Source organism: Lutjanus erythropterus, chromosome 9, assembly GCF_056507025.1.
Source record: "Lutjanus erythropterus isolate fLutEry1 chromosome 9, fLutEry1.hap2, whole genome shotgun sequence".
NCBI classification, from domain to species: Eukaryota; Metazoa; Chordata; class Actinopteri; order Lutjaniformes; family Lutjanidae; genus Lutjanus; species Lutjanus erythropterus.
In genome coordinates, this window is record NC_139325.1 from 7,108,976 (window position 1) to 7,127,516 (window position 18,541).

The window sequence follows — 18,541 nt, forward strand, 5'->3', positions numbered from 1 at the left end:
TTTTTGGTATCAGGGAGCTGCCGCTGTAACTTTCCCCTGTTTTCTCTCTCCTCCTGCCTCTACCTGCACTGCTCTCACAAGACACCTGCTGCCACAGTCACACAAAACAAGCGCTCCCTCCTCTCTCCTGTGTCTCCTCCTCATTTCCTTAACACAGACCGCACTGAAAACAGCGACAGAAGTGACATTGTACTGCGTCGCACCACCAAACTTTCATAACGCTCAAGTGTAGAATAAGTTTGGGTTTTATAAGAAAGATGATAAACTCTGCTGCAGATCATTTATGTAAAACGTCTGACAGCAGAGAACAGAGACACGAGTCTGAGCCACAGAGACATCATGTCACTGTCAGAGCAGGTAACACAGAACATCACTGTTTCTCCACAATAATCAAAACCACAGCACTCTTCATATGAAACAGTCTTACTGCAAAAATACTAATATTTTAAACACTTTTAAAGTTTCTCATTTAGGCTACAGGATCTCATTTACACATGTGACTCAAAATAAGATATAAACATCACTGTAATGTCTCCTTCTCTCTGTCTCTACTGTTACTATATTTAGTAAAACTATCAGGATTTCATTGTGCAACTAATAGCACTCTACAAATGTAGCATTAATTGAATTAAAATGTAAAGATTCACACTTTGCATTGTCTTGTATTGCATCATATTGTATCATATTGTGACAGAGCTGAATTGCATCGAACCAGAATCGAGATACGCATCGAATTGGTCTCAGTCAGTGAGATACACACCTCTAAGAAACACATATATGTGCACTAATTAATAACAGAGTTAATATATTTTCACCAATAAAGTGAAAAGGTAATATAAAATTTCATGTCTCAAGGCAGTTAAAACACTGAAAGTGGCACCCCAAGTTCATTATCCTCAAAGTAATCACATTACTGCTGTGGTATCTAATAATGTTACTCAGGTTTTTTTGTATTCTTTTAGTGTCAGGCATTGTCTGTGTTCAAAGCAAAAGTCAAATAAAGTACGCACAAAAATACAAATATTGCACACCATTGCACACCAGTATAACATCATTCTGTAGACTCCAGTATGCCTGGTAAGAGGAAACTTTTTTTTTAAAAAGGAAGGAATGAACATAAACCAATTCATTTTAGGGACTGTGAACTGTGAATTAAAAAATGGGAACTATGAATATGAACCAGGTCATTTTAATATCTGGGATCTGAACTTTGAGCTCTTTTTAAGTGTGCAGTTTTTAAGGTGCACAACACTGATAAGATATGATCACAATATTTCTGTAGATTATCACCATATGGCAAATATAAGGAAATTAAATATAAGGAAATGGAATAAAATTAAATAAATATTAGGAAGGAAATGAAAGGAAATATAATGATAGTTAAATCACGTCTCCACACTTTGACTGGGTAGCACCAACAAAGATTAATTTAATCAAAGTATAGCAACTAGGTTTAAAATGAGTAAATCAAGTTTTAAAATTAAGCAGAATATTGTTGTATAATTTAAAACTGATCTCTGTTTAGTAAATCAAATTTGAATGATGTAAACTGAATCAATATGTTTCATGAGAGGAGATGCTTGTTTAATCAAATTAAAATAAATAATAAATAAATTGCTGTCGTGACCTACTAAGTATAAAAAAGGAGGAAAACTGTTGATATTAGCCTGCTCTGTAACCCTAATAAACAGATTATTTGCTCTCTAAAATATTTTTTGAAATTACATTGTTTGTTGGCTAGCTAAAAGGTAAACAAAGAACATGTATGCATAAAAAACCTGGAGTGGCCTCTTGCAGTATTGCTGTATTTTCAAGAGGTTTGGTCCCTCTTGTTTACTTTTCAGTGTGTGTTAAATGAATTAATTAATCCTTCAAAATATTAAACAAGCAATACCAAGGCCAATAAAAGTCAAGGATGGATTGATACTGTTTGTTTGTGACCCGACTTCAAACTTAGAAGCTGTGAGTTTTTCCATTGCAAGCATTATAAAGCCTCTATAAACCTCAAACTGCAAACACAGTCAATTATGACTGTGTTTGCACACACACAGTCAATTATGACTTTCTATGATGAATTTTTGATTCATGGATGTTTTATATTTCTAAAACTTTTCCCTCAAGTGGAGACAAGTGATTTAAAAAACAGAAAGAAGACAAGTGTATATTAGTGGACCCTGGAAGTAAACCTAGAAAAAAGCTAGAGAACGATTCCTACTGGACTGAATTGGGACAATATTTGCATCTGGTATCCTGTGTAGAATACATTCATGACATTTTCTCGCTAACTAAAAAGTTAAAATGTTACATTGTTTGCTAGAGAGCTATAAAGTTAGTTAGCCTAGTTAGCCTACTCATAATAGCTCAGCAGAGAAGCTTTAATTTCTCCTCCTTTGAGAAAAACTTGGCAGAATTAATGGAATAATATGGCCAAATAATAAAAGATTAAAAAGAAAAAAACAAACAACAGCACAGCAGGAAACGAGAAACTGCCTAGCAGCACCTGGCAGAATTTTTTACTGGATCAACTCCAGTGAAAGAAAGAAAGAGGAGCCTAAATCAAATAAAACACAACTGCGTTGAGTCCATCTCTTGACTTTCTGTGAGGAACTTGATTATTTCACTCAATCCATTTCAGAAAGGCAGACATTTAAAAAAAATCCTCCAAAATAAGTTTAGAGTTAACACTGGATTGGAATTTAAACTGGAGTTTAAAGTTTTGGTGCAAGAGAATTAAATTTAATCTAGCTTTAGAGTAAAAAGTAAACTGAGGTTTGAACCATGATTTAATCAGGTTTCAAAATGAATCTTTGTTGGTGCAACCTCTTTAATCACCACACCAACTCCTCACTTAAACTCTGACTGGTGCTTTGAAATGTTCAGCTTGATTTGATCTGACCTCAGTCTGTCATAAACAACATACACATCAGACACCTGTCCAAAAATTCACAGGAGTAAGAGGACATGAGGAGAAGCAAAAGAAAGAAATCACGTCTTTAAAGCTCTGAGACATTCTGAGGATCTGAGAGTTTTTCCCAAGAAAACATCATTAACATCAAATTTGAGACAACATGTGAAATAGCACTGAGTTTTTTCCTTTAGCTAAAGAGACTGTTGTGTCCTGTTGCCACTGGGCGACATAATGCCTCTGACTGACCTTGTTGTCCTGTGTGACCAGGATGCTGATGCCTCCTGGTTTGAGCGGCACCTCCTCCATGGCCCCGAACACGTCCGTCTCTACAGAGAAGGTGAGCTCCAGACCCAGATCACTGATGTCATTGTCCAGGATCCACTGCAGGTTCTTGGCGTACTCTGGATCGATGGATGATACGTCCTGGTAGTTCACAGGGATACCTGCAACACACACACACACACACACACGCACGCACACACACACACACATTCCATATAGTATGTATCATGATCCAGGAGGTTATAGTCTACAAAAATGAAGCAAATCAGATACATACTGCTCTAAACATGTCAGCCAAATTTAAATTTTTGAGTGTGTGTGTGTGTGTATAACAAACTTACAAACACAAAAAGGTTAACTTTAATATTCACTAAAGCTTGACATTTCATTTTCCCCCACATTGTTTTTATGTTCAGATGGAAAATCTTTGGGACTGAATAATTCCCTACTCAGCAATTGTTTTAAAGAAATTAAACAGCTAGAACTTAATAGTCAAGTCATAATTTATAGTACCAATACAATATCTGAGAAAAAATGCAACATTTTAATAATACTAATACTGCTGTGTGTAGTAACACACTTGTCTGAAATATGATGAAATGTCAAGTTAAGATCAATTGTACAATAATGTGTAATCAATAAAAATGATCAGTATATTGAATGCCGAACTTGGACTGATTTATTCCATTTTCTCTCCAAGCCTTAAAACACATGTTGTTTAGGTTGGCTGGTTATTTTCAAGTTGTCATAACAAAGACATTGACAGATTATGCTGCCTAATTATGCCCCAGTTGTCATACTGAACATATTGACACTTTATGTTGTCTTGGTTATTGTCAAGTTGTCATAACAAAGACATTGACAGGCTATGTTGTTTGTCAAATGGTCATAACAAACATATTGGAAATTCATGTTGTCTTAGTGAAGGCACGGTGGTGCAGTGGTTAGCACTGCTGCCTCACAGCAAGAAGGTCCTGAGTTCAAATGAGTTTGCAGCTGGGGCAGGGCCTTTCTGTGCAGAGTTTGCATGTTCTCCTCGTGTTGGTATGGGTTCTCTCTAGGTACTCCGGCTTCCTCCCACAAGTACAAAGACATGCATTAAATAGATATTAGGGTGAAAATCTAAATTGTCCATAGGTGTAAATAGTTGTCTGTCTCTATGTGTCAGCCCTGTGATGAACTGGCAACTTGTCCAGGGTGAACCCCGCCTCTCACCCAATGCCAGCTGGGATAGGCTCCAGCCTCCCGCAACCCTTCAAGGATAAACCGTTACGGACAAAGAATGAGTGAATGAATGTTGCCTTAGTAAAGTTGTCATAACAAAGACTGACAGATTATGTCAAGTAGTCATGACAAAGACACTCTTATCTTGATTGAAGTTGAGTTATTATTAGAAAGAAAGAAAAAAAGAAACATCTCAAACAATGTCAACTTTACAAATGACTGAATGACACTTAATGACAACAGTCAAAAAAGTTCTTAAGACTCCTTCATGTTCATGGCAGGTGTTATGTCAGCCTTATCCTTCAAATAAAGTGTTACCCAACACTCACCCTGATTACAGTTAATACTACAGAAAATGTCTCAGACATTTAGTTAAGTTACATCAAGTCAAATCTGACCACCATGACAGGACACAGTCGTCACACTGGGTCCAGCTGTGTGTGTATGATGTGCTCCAGTTTGACGGAGTTGATTTGTGGTTGAGGGGACTTTTGAAGCAAAAATTTAAAAGTTAAACACACTTCCTGTCTGACACTTCTGTCCCCATCTGTGTACAGTGTCTTACCCAGTATGTGTTTGTAGAAGGAGCGGGTGAAGTAGATGTTGACCAGCTGTCGGTGATACAGAGCCAGACCCAGGATCTGACCCGCGAACCGGAAGTAGTTCAGGTGATCTGGGTTCACTGAGGAGTTACTGTTGGGCTGGAAAGTGGTACCGTCGGCTGACTGAGTGAACAGAGCGTAGTCTGGGTTGATGATCTCATTGGACAGGATGTCAAACCACTCCCGAACCACACCTTGGCCCTGAAACACACAAAAAACACACAACCACAACATAATGAGACCATGAGCTGAAAGAGGCCAACAGGTAAGAACTCATGCAGCATCAAAGGTCAAATCATGCAAAGTTAGACACCAACCATCCCCTCCTCGCCATGGAAGCGAACAGCAATGCCCTGTTTGAGTTTCTCATTGGTGGACTTGGACACCATCTCACAGCTACTCCTGAATATGGATTCTGTCAGATAGAAAAACAGAATTAGTTAAAAACAAAAACTGTAAGGACAAAAAGACAGGAAGAGCAAGAAGGAAATGTGGTGCTCAGGGTTGGCTTTCTGTTCTCTCTTTTATGACAAACTCAAGTGAGGAGCTGGCAGCAGGCACACACCCACATGCTGTTGAACGTCTTTATCACTTTGTCAAACCATTTTGCACCAAGCAGCATGTTTGTAATTCATTTGCAGTTGGATCCAACTATTCACAACAAACATCCACATCTACCATTTGTGGGAGAAACTAGTTCTTAAAGTTAAATTTTTTCTGAAAAAATATGACATTTGGTGCATTGGACTGGAGCTCTGATAAGAAATGTAAACGAACACTTTTAAGGTCTCAAGTTCCATCTAGAATCATTCTAATTTTTATATTAACCACAATTAAAAGATCCGATCAAATATTATCTTGGCCCGATAGGCATTTATTGGGTATCAACCTCGTGACACTGGTCTGCATGTCGATCTAAATTCCACACTGGTGGAAGTACTTCATTTCTACTCACTGTTCATTTGCATGGACAATCAAAATTCCCCAAAAAGTTGGGATGTTGCGTAAACATACATAAAACAGAATGCACTGATTTGCAAATCATTTTTGACTTGTATAGTACAAAGACAAGAGGCTTATAATTATCAATTCATTAATTGTGCTAATTTTTGCCTGCTTTCTGGGTGTTTTCTTACTGTTAGACTAGTCAACAAGTCTAAATTAAAATCTTTATGTTAATCGACAGGAAAATTAGTGTCCAGGAACATCCCTATTCTTAACACAAAGTCTCATAAACTACCATGTTCTGAGCAAACATATTACAAACATGTGGCAAACGCATAACAAACACTAACACAAAGTAACAGTAGCCCATCAGCAGCACATTTTAATGTCACAAGCCAGAATCCTACAGCGCACCACAAAAGAATGCCATGATGCAAGTCATATTACACAAACTACACAAGCTTTCCTGACCAAGTTCAGTTTCAGCCTCATGTAACTCTACTACTGCAACCAGAAGGTTGCGAGTTCAATCCCCCCGACCAGCAGGATGAATCTGAGTGGGGAAAGTGAAAGGCAGTGCTTGCCCCTCCCTAATTACCAGCACTACGGTGCCCTTGAGCAAGGCCCTTCCCAAATGCTCCAGTTGAGCTGCTCAGTGGCTGCAGATACTGTGTAGCTGTATGAATGTGATCAGGGCGTTCCTGCAAAAGACAGCGTCACTCTCAGTGAACCTAACCTGAATAAATAAAGGTTTTTAAAAAAGGAGGTATAACACCTTCCAACTTTGTTTAACTTTCAAGTTGCACAAAGAAGTCTAGGTCAGTCAAGCCTCTCTTGTTAAAATGGCAGCACATTTGGTGAAGTGCACATTAGGACTTGTTTAGGACTCCAAACTCAAAGTTTAGGAAGTGGGACTTGCCAGTAGCCAGCAGAGGTACTAATCACAACTTTTGATAATGAAAAACCAAAAAGAGTTTACCATACAGTAGAACCACAGCATAAAATAAAATGTGCATGATATCCTACATGAAGCAGTCAGAAATACAGTGAAAACGGCTTTTAGTGAGGAAATCTGCTGTCTGTTTTGGCACTGATTCCATCATGACATTAGACTAAATATTCACACTGTAGCAACTCTTGGCACATATCCACCCTTAAGGAAGTCTGTGTGTGTTTGGGAACTTTTCACTGGAGTGTGAATTACATATGTGAGTGGACGTTGGCATGGTCTTCTCTTTCTACATGAAAGTAGGAGTGTGAGGTGCTGAGCTCAGTTTGTACCTCGGTGGATGAGCAGGATGTCGTTCTCATTGACCGGACGATGAACCATGTCTGAGTCGGGCTGGCCGGCCAGCAGATGCTCGTAGAACCACTCACAGCGATCCTTGAAGGGCTGAGGGGGAAAACAAGACTTCATCCCACACTGCACAGCACTTTCCTAAACTAATTACCACTTCGCTGTGCTTTTAACTCTCAGACTGTGGATTTTTCCAGTCTCAGCCGACTGCTCGGAGAGCTTTCAGAGCTAAAATACTCGTCTGAAATACAGAGATGAGGCTGGGGTCTATTTGCATAATATATGCCTTTGTTCTCTAAGCGTTGGAGGTAGAGTGAAGGATGAGCGTGGAAGAGAAAGAAAGGTTTTTCCCCCTGGGGCTGCGGGGCGTACCGAGAGAGGAATCAGGAGATGAAATCAAATTCACAGGTTAAAGTCTGTAATTAAAACAAGGGCCTACTCCCAGGCGAGCCATAATCCATGGGTAACGAGGCTCGAACGCTGCAGCTCAAATATGAATACTGAAGAGTGAGTGAACAGCGCACAACTCGCAGCAGCACTTAAAATTTATGGAGCCGTATAAATGGAACTTAAGACAAGTGTTATCGCCGTGGTTGTAACACTGTTAAATGATCCTGAAGTGAAGACAGGGGACTTTCAAAGTCACTTTCCATAAAGTCCCTGAAGACACAAACATAAAGACACTCAGACACTTGTCAAGGTAAATACTCTGGGAGCCACAGTGTAGTTTGCTTACAACAGAGACAAATCAAGCAGCGTAGGCTGATGGGAGAAATCTGATGTATTTTATTCAGTTTGGCAGCTAGTTTACGATTGGCTGATTTTACAAGGTATTGTCTCTACATTAGCTTAACAGTGTGCCCCGAGGAGAAAACCTTGAATTAAAACGAGGGTTTGCCATGCAGATATGGACTTGAGCTACCTACAGAGACAATGATTATGACTTTGCAACCAGAGTAAACTCCTGCAGGCTGAGACTTCAGTCAGTTCCAGTGGTGTAACTGGGTAACTGGGCATTTTGTCATCATAGAAAAATAGATCATATGAATGTGAAGTTTATTGCAACTTGCAGTATTTGCTGCCTTCACTCACACAGCTCAGCTCGCTCAGCGGAGCACATCTGTTTCTTTGATTGTCTGTGGCACAGAAGCTTCCATGTTGATAGGCTATTACTCGTAATGTGTAACTACTCAGTGCTGAGGGTGACTGCAGAGTGGTAACTAGCATGAGATTGTATTTACTGACTTTTTATTTATTTGATTTTTTATAGATCTTTATGTACAGACAGTCTGTGGTGACTACAGACAGAGAGAGGCGGCTACATTAGATAGAAAGCAAAGAAGCACATTCTTCCTTGAAAACTGAATGGATTGTTTTGACATATTGTAGTGTAAAACTTGTATTTAATGTTATGTGGTCTCAAGTATGGTTATATTCATGTATTTAACAATCTTAAACATCTACAGGAATAAATGAAACATACATGCTAATGCAGCAGTAATACTGGCCTATAACATCATAAAACTAAATGAGTACTGAAACTTTAGATACTTAAAACTATCTACATTTTGTTATAATACTTAGGCAGTTTTACTTTACTAAGGTTCATAATGCAGAATTTTTACTTGTATGAGTATTTTTAAACAGGGTTTGGAATGAGTACTTTTGCTTCAGTAGTGGACCTGAACGCTGACAGTCAAACTGCACCTGAACTGTGTGTGTGACAGAGTCTGGTGGGTTTGTTGTGAAAGTGAGCTAACGTTAGTTAACAGCTACAAGTCATTGTGATTTTTCACTGTGGTGGTAGAAGATCACAAAGGAAACACAATCAATCATCTACCCACGGCTTCCAGCTCTGCAGCTCTGAAACAGTTTGGAGAGACCTCTGATTTTATGCTGTTGTAATTGTCTTCAGCCTGACTCATAACTGCTCACAAGCTTTTTACAGTCTGAACCAATTCTGCTAATGTTGCATAAACAGGGGCTTTTTATTTCTTTTCTGTGGCAGTAAATACAATACACAATGGTAAATTTACTGGGTCCTTTCAGAATGAATGAATGAATGTGAATGAATAATAAATGTGGGAGCAGAATTAAGATATTTTGGTACTGCATGTACAGTATATGTACACTGTATATCTCCATGTGTCACTGCGTAGCATCAGGCCATTCAAACTACAAGAGGAAAACATTCAAATCAATATGAGAAAAGCTATATGGTCGTACATTTTCTGAAAACATAAAGACAATTAGGGCTGCAACTAACAATTATTTTCATCATTGATTAAACTGTCTATTATTATTTTGATTAATCGATTACTAATTGCTCTATAAAATGTCAGAAAATGGTTAAAAAAATCATAAGTGTTTCCCAAAACCTAAGATGACGTTCTTAGGTTTTGGCCACATCTCAAGGATATTCAGTTTGCTATCATAGAGGAGTAAAGAACCCAGAAATATTCACACTTACTGAGCTGGAACCAGAGAATTTTGACTATTTTTAAGAAAAAATAGTCTGTGATTAATTTAATAATCGATTAATAATTGATTATTCAGTTAATCATTGCAGCTCTAAAGAAAATTACTACTTCTTGCTCAAACATTTAATAAATGAACTGATTGTGTCTTACCTGTCCCTTAATAATGTGCATGAAGCGTGACATCAGCTCCGGACACTCCAGGAGGAAGTGGAAGTGGTTAAAGATGATCTTTGGGTTCCTGAAACAGAGGAGGCAGAGGGAGCAACAAGACAGGGAGAAGTGAGAAAACAAAGAGAGCAGAGTGGAGATAAATTAAGAGGAGAGAAGTTGTTGGATCAATACTCGGTCTCCGGTGTGTGAGGAGGTTGAAGTATGGCAGAGGGCCACATCGACTCACCTGGTTACAAAACACTTGAGCACCTCGTCATGCTTGCAGACAAACTCGATGAAGCGAGGGGACGTCATCCTGGGTGAGGAAACAGAGGAGGGAGGAGGAGGAGTGAGGAAGATGGAGTGAGAAGAGGAAAAGAGATGGGTGGCAGCAGCAGCATCTGTTTTACAATCAGGTCACTCATTTCTATCTGAAAAGGCAAAATCTCAACACTGAAAATTGATGTTGGATGATAACAGAAGACATCACGGATCCAGAATGCTGATGGAAAGGGCGAGAGCAACAACAGCAGACACACAGACAGCTCAGTTCAGCAGGCATTCAATAGCGGGCCTCTATAGGCTGTTAGTTAAGCGTCTTTAATGATCTAATTGTGTGTAATTATGGAGCAGGAGAAGAGAGATAAATGTGGGAGCAAACAGGAGGTAGATGAGGCAGAGCTGCTCACAGTGGGAGACTGTGATCGTGACTTCTTGGAAACTAAGTATTGAGAAATCATCATACTACGTGGTAGCAATATTAGATATGAATGCAGCCTATCTACAGAGCTGCATGTAGTCGAGGCATAAGTCTGTCCTGGGCTCTGCACTGCATAAAGGGACAGTTCACCCCAAAATCAAAAATACATACTTATCACCTGCCCTGTAGTGCTATTTATTCATTTTGCGTAAATTAATTGTTATAATGATACGTAATAAAGAAGTCTTTAGAATAGTTGAGAAATTCGTAGTTTGATTAGTCGACTAAATGAAAAGATAATTATTAGATTAGTTGTTTGAAAGATAATCATAATGTGTAGCCATAAATGCTACAAACTCAAAACTTAAAAGCCCTCTAGCATTTCAGTGGAGAGAAACCCATCATTTCTTAACAAGACTTTTATTGTGCAAGATTTGCAGAGAAGTATTGTAGAATTAATTCTTGGGCTCAAATTATGTTCCACTCAGGAGCGACTGAGTCATGTGCGATGACACCTAGTGGTACTATTCATTATTACCGGTCTGGTCTGGTCAGGGAACAGGGATTAGTGATTAAATGGATATGTGTTACTTTTGTTATTTTTCTTATCAGACACCTGACAAATAGGGATTATGAAATAGAATGGAAATAAGATTAAAATATGCTGACATTATTTTAACATGCTTTATGGGTCTATTTTTCAGAATTATAATTGAATAAACATTGAAATATTAATGAAAGGTTTTTGATATTTGTTTAGGGTAAATTAATTGTTATATTAACAAAGTAGACAAATACAAAATTAACCTGTAGAACAATCTATAAATTAGTAGTTAGATTACAAACATTCCTGTATCTGTTTCAAATTAAAAGCCCTGCGTTTCAGTGGAGAGAAACCCATCATTACTTAACAAGGCTTTTATTGTGAAACATTTGCAGAACAGTAAAACTTGCAATTCCATTTGAGAACAACTGAGTCTCATGTGACACCTAGCGGTAATATTTGGCATTACTTGTCCAAGCAGGTATTTGGCTTAAAAGGACAGTTCACCCCAAAATCATAAATACACATTTCTCTTCTGTCCTGTAGTACCATCTATACATCTAGACAGTTTTGGTTTGAGTTGCAGAGTTAGGGACATACAGTCCCATTTCACTGGAGGAGAAGGCAGACATCTCTACTGTCTACTGTCCCTTTAATATTAAACTGGCCCAACCCTACTGGTACTGTTGGAGTTGTAGTGGTAGCAGTAGTAACACCAGCAGTAGTACTGTAGAAGTAGTGGGAGTAGTAGAAGCAGTAACAGTGTGTAGGTAGCACTAGCTTTCAAAGTGGCTGTAGGAGCAGCAGTAGTGAGTCTGGATAAAATAAACCAGTGATTTTGGTGCTATATGTTTCGATGACAGCTGTTAAGTGATGCATATTGAATATTGATTAGATAGCATATGACAGCTGACATAAAGACTGAGCACAGACCCTTGTGGCATCTGACAGGAGCAGCACATGTAGAAAGCCTGGATCACAGCGCTCAGGCGATTGGCTGTCATTGAGATGACGTCTTCCCCGTCTGCATAAACCTCGGTTTCCATAACAATCTGAGGGTCCAGCAGGGACGGGAGCTTCGGCGTGGAGCCGGTGTGGTCGGCCTCCCTCTGTTTGAGAAGCAGAGAGGCTATCTCGCTGCTGGAGGAGGAAGAAGAAGATGGGTTCTTCTTGGTCCTGTCCAGCTCTGTGGAGATGAGCACCAGCCACTCATCCAGGGAGTGCCACAGCAGCTCCAGCGGCTGCAGACAGACACACAGAGACAGACAGACAGACAGACAGACAGGCAGATAGGAGGTGAGATGCACACAGGATCACAGAGAATACAAATGGAGTGATCCATGAAGACATTAGAAGAGAGGAGTGGCTGTGACCTTCAGGGAGTCTACAGGTTTTACAAAGCTTCATTCAGCTTTAGCACCTTCTCACCTTTTCTGGGACTCACTTCAAAGATAAAAAGAAGCTCTACAGAGAGACCTCTGTCCTGCTACAAATCTACTGCAGGTCAGTTTCAGGATTTTTAAGGACCTGAGGATACCCTGTCAGTTGCACCAGCAGAGAAGCTTCTATACATACATATTTCCTTAATTACCTCTTGTGCAACAGAGAGCTATGTTTCAACTGACAAGGTTTAAAGATATCAGATATCAAATTATTTCTGCCTCCACATCAGTATAATGGAGGTGAATGGAATTTCTGTGATCTATTCATTGGAGCCACTTTATATGGAAGAACGAGTCCACTTATTCTTAAGAATTCAGACAAAACTTTGATTATGCTGGAAAATATATCTTAAAATATCAAACTCTTGGTTATTTAAACCTTGTAATGGGCCAACCTCATTTGTTATTAAATGTTGACATCAAATTGACATCTTAGCATGTTCTTATCAGGTACAAGGCTGTTTTCTGACACAGAGCAAGTGTAGAAATAAAGATAAAAAATCAAACCAAAATATTTAATAAATTACATATATTTCATACACATATATCTAAATCCTAAAAAAATGGAATTAGAGTGTTGGTATTGAGAAATCTTTTTTTTTGTTTGTTTTGATAGGAAATGATTTGTCCCATGTTTCATGAGCAGGTAAGTCCCGATGCAAACTCTTCATCTTCAGTGTACTTGGATGGAGAAGGACAAAACAATTCCATTCAGTTCAATTAACTTCTTCTTTGTACTGCACTAAATCATGACAGTTATGACAAGTTATCTCTGGGCACTTTCCATATCGAGCAGGTCTAGACCGTACTGTTTATAAAACCAAGCACTGTGTGAGCACAGAGGCGACATGTTTTCTCTAAACCTAAACTATCTGCAGGGCTGGATACGCTTTTTGCTATTCAGATTCCTGCAAGAGAAGAAATGATTTGAGGTTTATGCAAGAGCAGAATCATGTGAAGAGTTACATCAATCATTTCAAGGTTATCAGAGTCATTAAATCATGTGATGTGCAAAGGGCAAAAAAGCAGGAAAATATACAGAGCGCAAAGAGCCGCACGGTATTGTGGTTCTGGTGAGGTATTCCTGGGATTTTGAGGTCCCCCCTCAAGAAATCCTGATGCTGTTTGACTGAAACCTAATTTTATACATTTATAATTATAATATTCTCTGTAAAAGTCATACAGGTTGTAGTTTTTCACATTACAATCAGACATTATCAAGAAAGAAAATAATTAAATCAGGGTTTAGGGTTGCAACTAAAAATGATTTTAATCACTGATTAATCTGTCAATTATCTTCTCAATTAAACGGTTATTTATCGATAGTGGTTTGGTCTGTAAAATGTAAGAAAATGGTGAAAAATGCTGATCACTGTTTTCCAAAGACGTCCTCAAATGTCTTATTATATCCAAAACATCAAGACATTAAGTTTACTCTCATAAGGAGACTAAAGAAGCCAGAAAATGTTCTTTTTTATTTAAAAAAATGATCAAAATTGTAGCAAAAATGTGACTGTGTCCACCAAATATTCCACGTACGTGGCCCCTTGTGGCCACCCAGTTTTATCCCCATACTGTGAGACTTCACCAATATATTACAGATCCACAAGTGTCCTGATTCCTTTGCGTCTTTTAGTTCAACATTCTCCAGAAACAGTAGAACAGCCCCCGCAAGTCTGGGTTTAATGAGCTGACTCAAACTGCTAACAGCATCCTTCAGAAGAACCAGAAGAACAAAAGGCAGAAAAAACGAGACAGCGACAAAATGAGTGAAAGGAAGCAGGAGTTTAAGTTTAAGTAAGTTTAAGTTTAAGTGTCTACAGACACAATTGTGATATACTGCGGTGTGGACTGCCAGTTTCCTCAACTAGCCGAGGACACTTGTTTTTCTTTGGAAAGTCCACAGTTCACGAGAAAAGTGGACAACACAAGCATCAGTTAATGAGAGCTGTGTTAAGGAGTGTTAAATGGTCTTTTCTTGTTTTTACATTAGTTTACATTTGGGTCACTGAAAATGGACCTATGCACTTGGTAGCCTGTGTTTAAAAATACCAGTATGTTACAGATCCACAGATACCCAAACAATGGAAGTGAATGGTGACTAGTTTTCAAATGTAAAAAAACAACAGAATAAAAACATAAAATGCCTCCATACTGCTCATCCGGTATAAATGACGTCTTTTAAGTCAACTTGGCATGCTGATTTTTATGTTTGAAAACTGGTCACCATTCACTTCCATTGTTTGGGCGATTCTGCAACAATGTTTTCCTGTGAAACTTCAGTAGTGTTTTGTAGACTAACAAAATGAACCCGACCCTCAGTCAGCATCATTTGCTCGTCCTCCTAATGTCAAGGTGAAGCTGCAGGGATGGGTATTGTTAGGAGTAATTATTATTTTTTAAAAAGAATAAATTCAGAACAGGATTCAAATTGATTTATATTTTAAATAGAAGTAAATGTTGTTTCTAGAGCAGCAACAGTAATGTTTCCAACAGAGACTGAGAAAAACGTTGTCAGCTGCTTTGCTACTTGTAATAATGATTAGCTTCTGATAGCCGCGAGCTAAGTAAATCGTCGCCGAGGAAACACGTCGACAGCTGCAGGAGCACAGGAGCTGACAGAAACTTTATCAGAAACACAAGTGAGTGACAAGTGAGTGACGTGTGTAATGTGTGTTTAATCACAGGTCCAGGCAGGTCCAGATCTGACTTGGAGATATTTGTGGGTAACGGCTCGGTTCTGGTACTCAGCTTTGCCGGTGCAGGTTTGGAATGCTGGACCCGTGCAGGAGTCTGCCGAACACAGCAAAATAACGAAAAAATAAGAGAATATAAGAGATTAAAGAATAGGATATGATATAAACAAATATAAAAAAGACATTCATTATATACATATGTATCTTTCTCATATTTGTTTATATAAAATCCTATACTTTATCCTTTATCCTAATATATATATACCAGTCTCTTTGTATAATATGTCCTTATATATTTTTTATTATATATATACATATTACATATTATATATTTTGACGGTTAAATCCTCCTGTGCAATAGCATCTTCATACTCCAACTACTTCCAGGTCAAGGCCAATTTTATCATAAAATGACACAGAGTACAATTATACAGTCAAATTCACTCTCTGCATTTAACCTGTTGTATTATTAGGAGCAGTGGGCGGCCACGGTACAGTGACCGAGGGCCAACTCCAGTTCTAAGGCAGTACTTTGGTGAGGGGAACTGACTGGAGAAGTGACTGAGCATACATGTTCTTAATGGTGGCGGAAATCGGAGCACCGGGAACACGGAAAGACTGCGGCCGACCCAGGATGCAAACCCACAACCTTCTTGCTGTGAGGTGAAAGTGCTAACTACAAGGTATGTAATGATACATCTGGATCAATATATTGGTTCAGTGTTTGATGATCCAATATGATCGATGCAAAGTGAAAATATCGATTTATATTGTTGTCTCTATGATGCGTCTTTATTTTGTCATGTCTGTGTAACAATGTCTGGAAGAGTTCAGTCATAAAACTGTTGAGTCATAACTTAGTTGCTCTTTGTCAGTTGACATAAATGTAACTAAATTTGTTAAATGGACATATGATTTTGTCTGTGGATCTCAGGCCCCTATAAAATCAAATCAAAATCGTATCATTGCAGACTTTGTAATATCGGCAAATATTGTATTATTGTCCAAATAATTGATATCATGCCCTGCGATGAACTGGCGACTTGTCCGGAGTGAACCCCGCCTCTCACCGAGTGTCAGCTGAGATAGGTTCCAGCCCCTTCGCGACCCTTCAAGGATAAGTGGTTACGGACAATGAATGAATGAATAATTGATATCATACCGTATCGTGATGAAACTTGTGATTTACACCAATAATAACTAGTGCACCATCTACATATACATACATACACATACACACTAGGGGTGCAATGGATCACAAAATTCAAGATTCGGATCGTTTCAAGGTGTCGAGTCATTTTTCAGATCAGTAAAAAAGAAAAAAGGGTAAGATTAAGGTTAAATTATTTTAAAATGCACTGTCTGTAGTTATTACCATAGTAATGTAATGTAAAAATAATAATGATAATAATTATAATATTAAAATTTGGCTATAATATTATATATAATAAAATTACACTATAGTAACAAAATTATACAGTATACTCTGAATACTATATTGTACTGTACTACCAGTACAGTACAATGTACATATAATAGATGATTATACACTGTACAATACAATACAGTGTCACACAGTGTAGTCTGGCTCAATGTCCTGCCCACAGCACTATCTGATTGGTTAGAAGCCACAAGTAACAGCCAATCAATATAGACACACTGTGTCACAGGCAGAGACACAGAGCTGCTCCTCTGAGCTGAGAGGAGCTGTGTGTGTGTGTGTGCGTGTGTGTGTGTGTGTGTGTGTGTATGCTGTGTATGGTTGATTTCACTCGAGGCGATGTGATGGCTTCAGTCGCTCTTCACAGAGTTGAGCTGCAGAGTAAAAGACAGCAGCATATGTCCTGACTGTTCACTGCAACTCTGCATTGAGATATTGGGTATTATAACTCATAACAGTAACAGCGATAGTAAAATTGTATTTCATACTATGATGGTTACATGTAGGTCGCGGATCATGTGTGCCGAACCGTGGGGAGGTGATCCGTGTGGAACACGGGACAACTGTTGCACCCCTAATACACACACGGGCACAGTGCAGAGTCTCTACAGACAGACACCACCACACACACTTGGGTCATGGATCAAGCGATGATTAATCTGGGGTCTTTTTTTATGAGTCTATTAGGGATGAGCAGTGTGTGATTTCATCACTGTTGCCTGTGTCACATTCTCTCATAACATTGCTTTAGCCATACCATAATTACCATGACAAATATTTCATCATATTAAAATTAAAATGTTTAACGGTGGCTTTGATAACATGCAGCTAAGTGCTGTGCATGTACTCACAGAACTGGAGTTACATCCAGTAACTGCCATTTTCCTCACTAATACCAACTCTGATACAAAACTGCAGCTAAAGAATTGATCGATACTGATTTCAAACATGGAAGCTGTAAGTTTTGCTATTAATTTACTGTTTGTTTTGCAGGTTACACTGTTGCACTTGTTGTTAGCATGTTGTGGGTTGTGGCTAGTAAGGGCTGTACTATCTATACATTGTTTTTTAAGAAAATCCTGCATAGTACAGCTTTAATGATTTTTTGTCTTTTCTTTTGAAATTCATTTTCCCTAGCCCCTCCTGTGAACAGCAGTCATAGGGTATCAACTGTAACTAGGGTACCACAGACCTGTCAAGCTTTGCATTTCTCCACATGTTGAAGATGTGTGAAAGACAAATAATACTCTGTGTTTCATGAGTTTGGCATCTTTTTTGTAGTCTTCCAAAAACATGAAACACAGGAGCACACGTGGGGAATGGATTACACTTACAAATGTTAGCGTGTCTGGCTAAGTAACACTAGCTTTCTACCTACAGTAATGTTACCTCCAGACAAACCTGTGTTAGACACCACTGCATTGACAAAGTCATGAATTATTCCCAGTGGGTACATCAGGATTTGTTATGTGTGGATTTCAGGTGGAAGATGTGGGCTGGTGCAGGATCAAAGTGGGCCAACAACAACACCTCTCTCTTTGGTGGTCCAGCTGGGTGACCATCTCTAGGTCTGCTGCACTAATCTAGTCCCTGCGCTCCCTTTCCCCCCATTACTATGGATTTATGTTGTTTGTCCTGTACATACACATCCATGTCATATTTCAACATCTGACCTGTGTTTACTGGGACATAAGTGTTCTTGTTTTAAAATCTGTCAGATGGAAACATTAAAAAGTCAGCTGGAGATGGACTTCTATCTTCTTCAAAACATTGTATAGTAACAGTCATTAAAAAATGTTGTGGTAGCAAAAATCAGCACACAGATTTTTT

The 18,541-nt window shown here is 38.7% G+C and overlaps 1 protein-coding gene across 1 annotated transcript in view; it reads right to left on the minus strand.

The window, feature by feature from the left end:
• hace1 (HECT domain and ankyrin repeat containing E3 ubiquitin protein ligase 1) overlaps positions 1-18,541 on the minus strand; it is a 41,621-nt gene that overhangs the window by 9,429 nt on the left and 13,651 nt on the right. Inside the window, exons 12-18 of the mRNA XM_084725991.1 lie at positions 12,066-12,373; positions 10,136-10,204; positions 9,889-9,976; positions 7,243-7,354; positions 5,334-5,431; positions 4,980-5,217; positions 3,155-3,351 (exon numbers count right to left, since the gene is read on the minus strand). Coding sequence (XP_084582117.1) covers positions 3,155-3,351; positions 4,980-5,217; positions 5,334-5,431; positions 7,243-7,354; positions 9,889-9,976; positions 10,136-10,204; positions 12,066-12,373 — 1,110 coding nt within the window. The remainder of the gene's footprint in view (positions 1-3,154; positions 3,352-4,979; positions 5,218-5,333; positions 5,432-7,242; positions 7,355-9,888; positions 9,977-10,135; positions 10,205-12,065; positions 12,374-18,541) is intronic.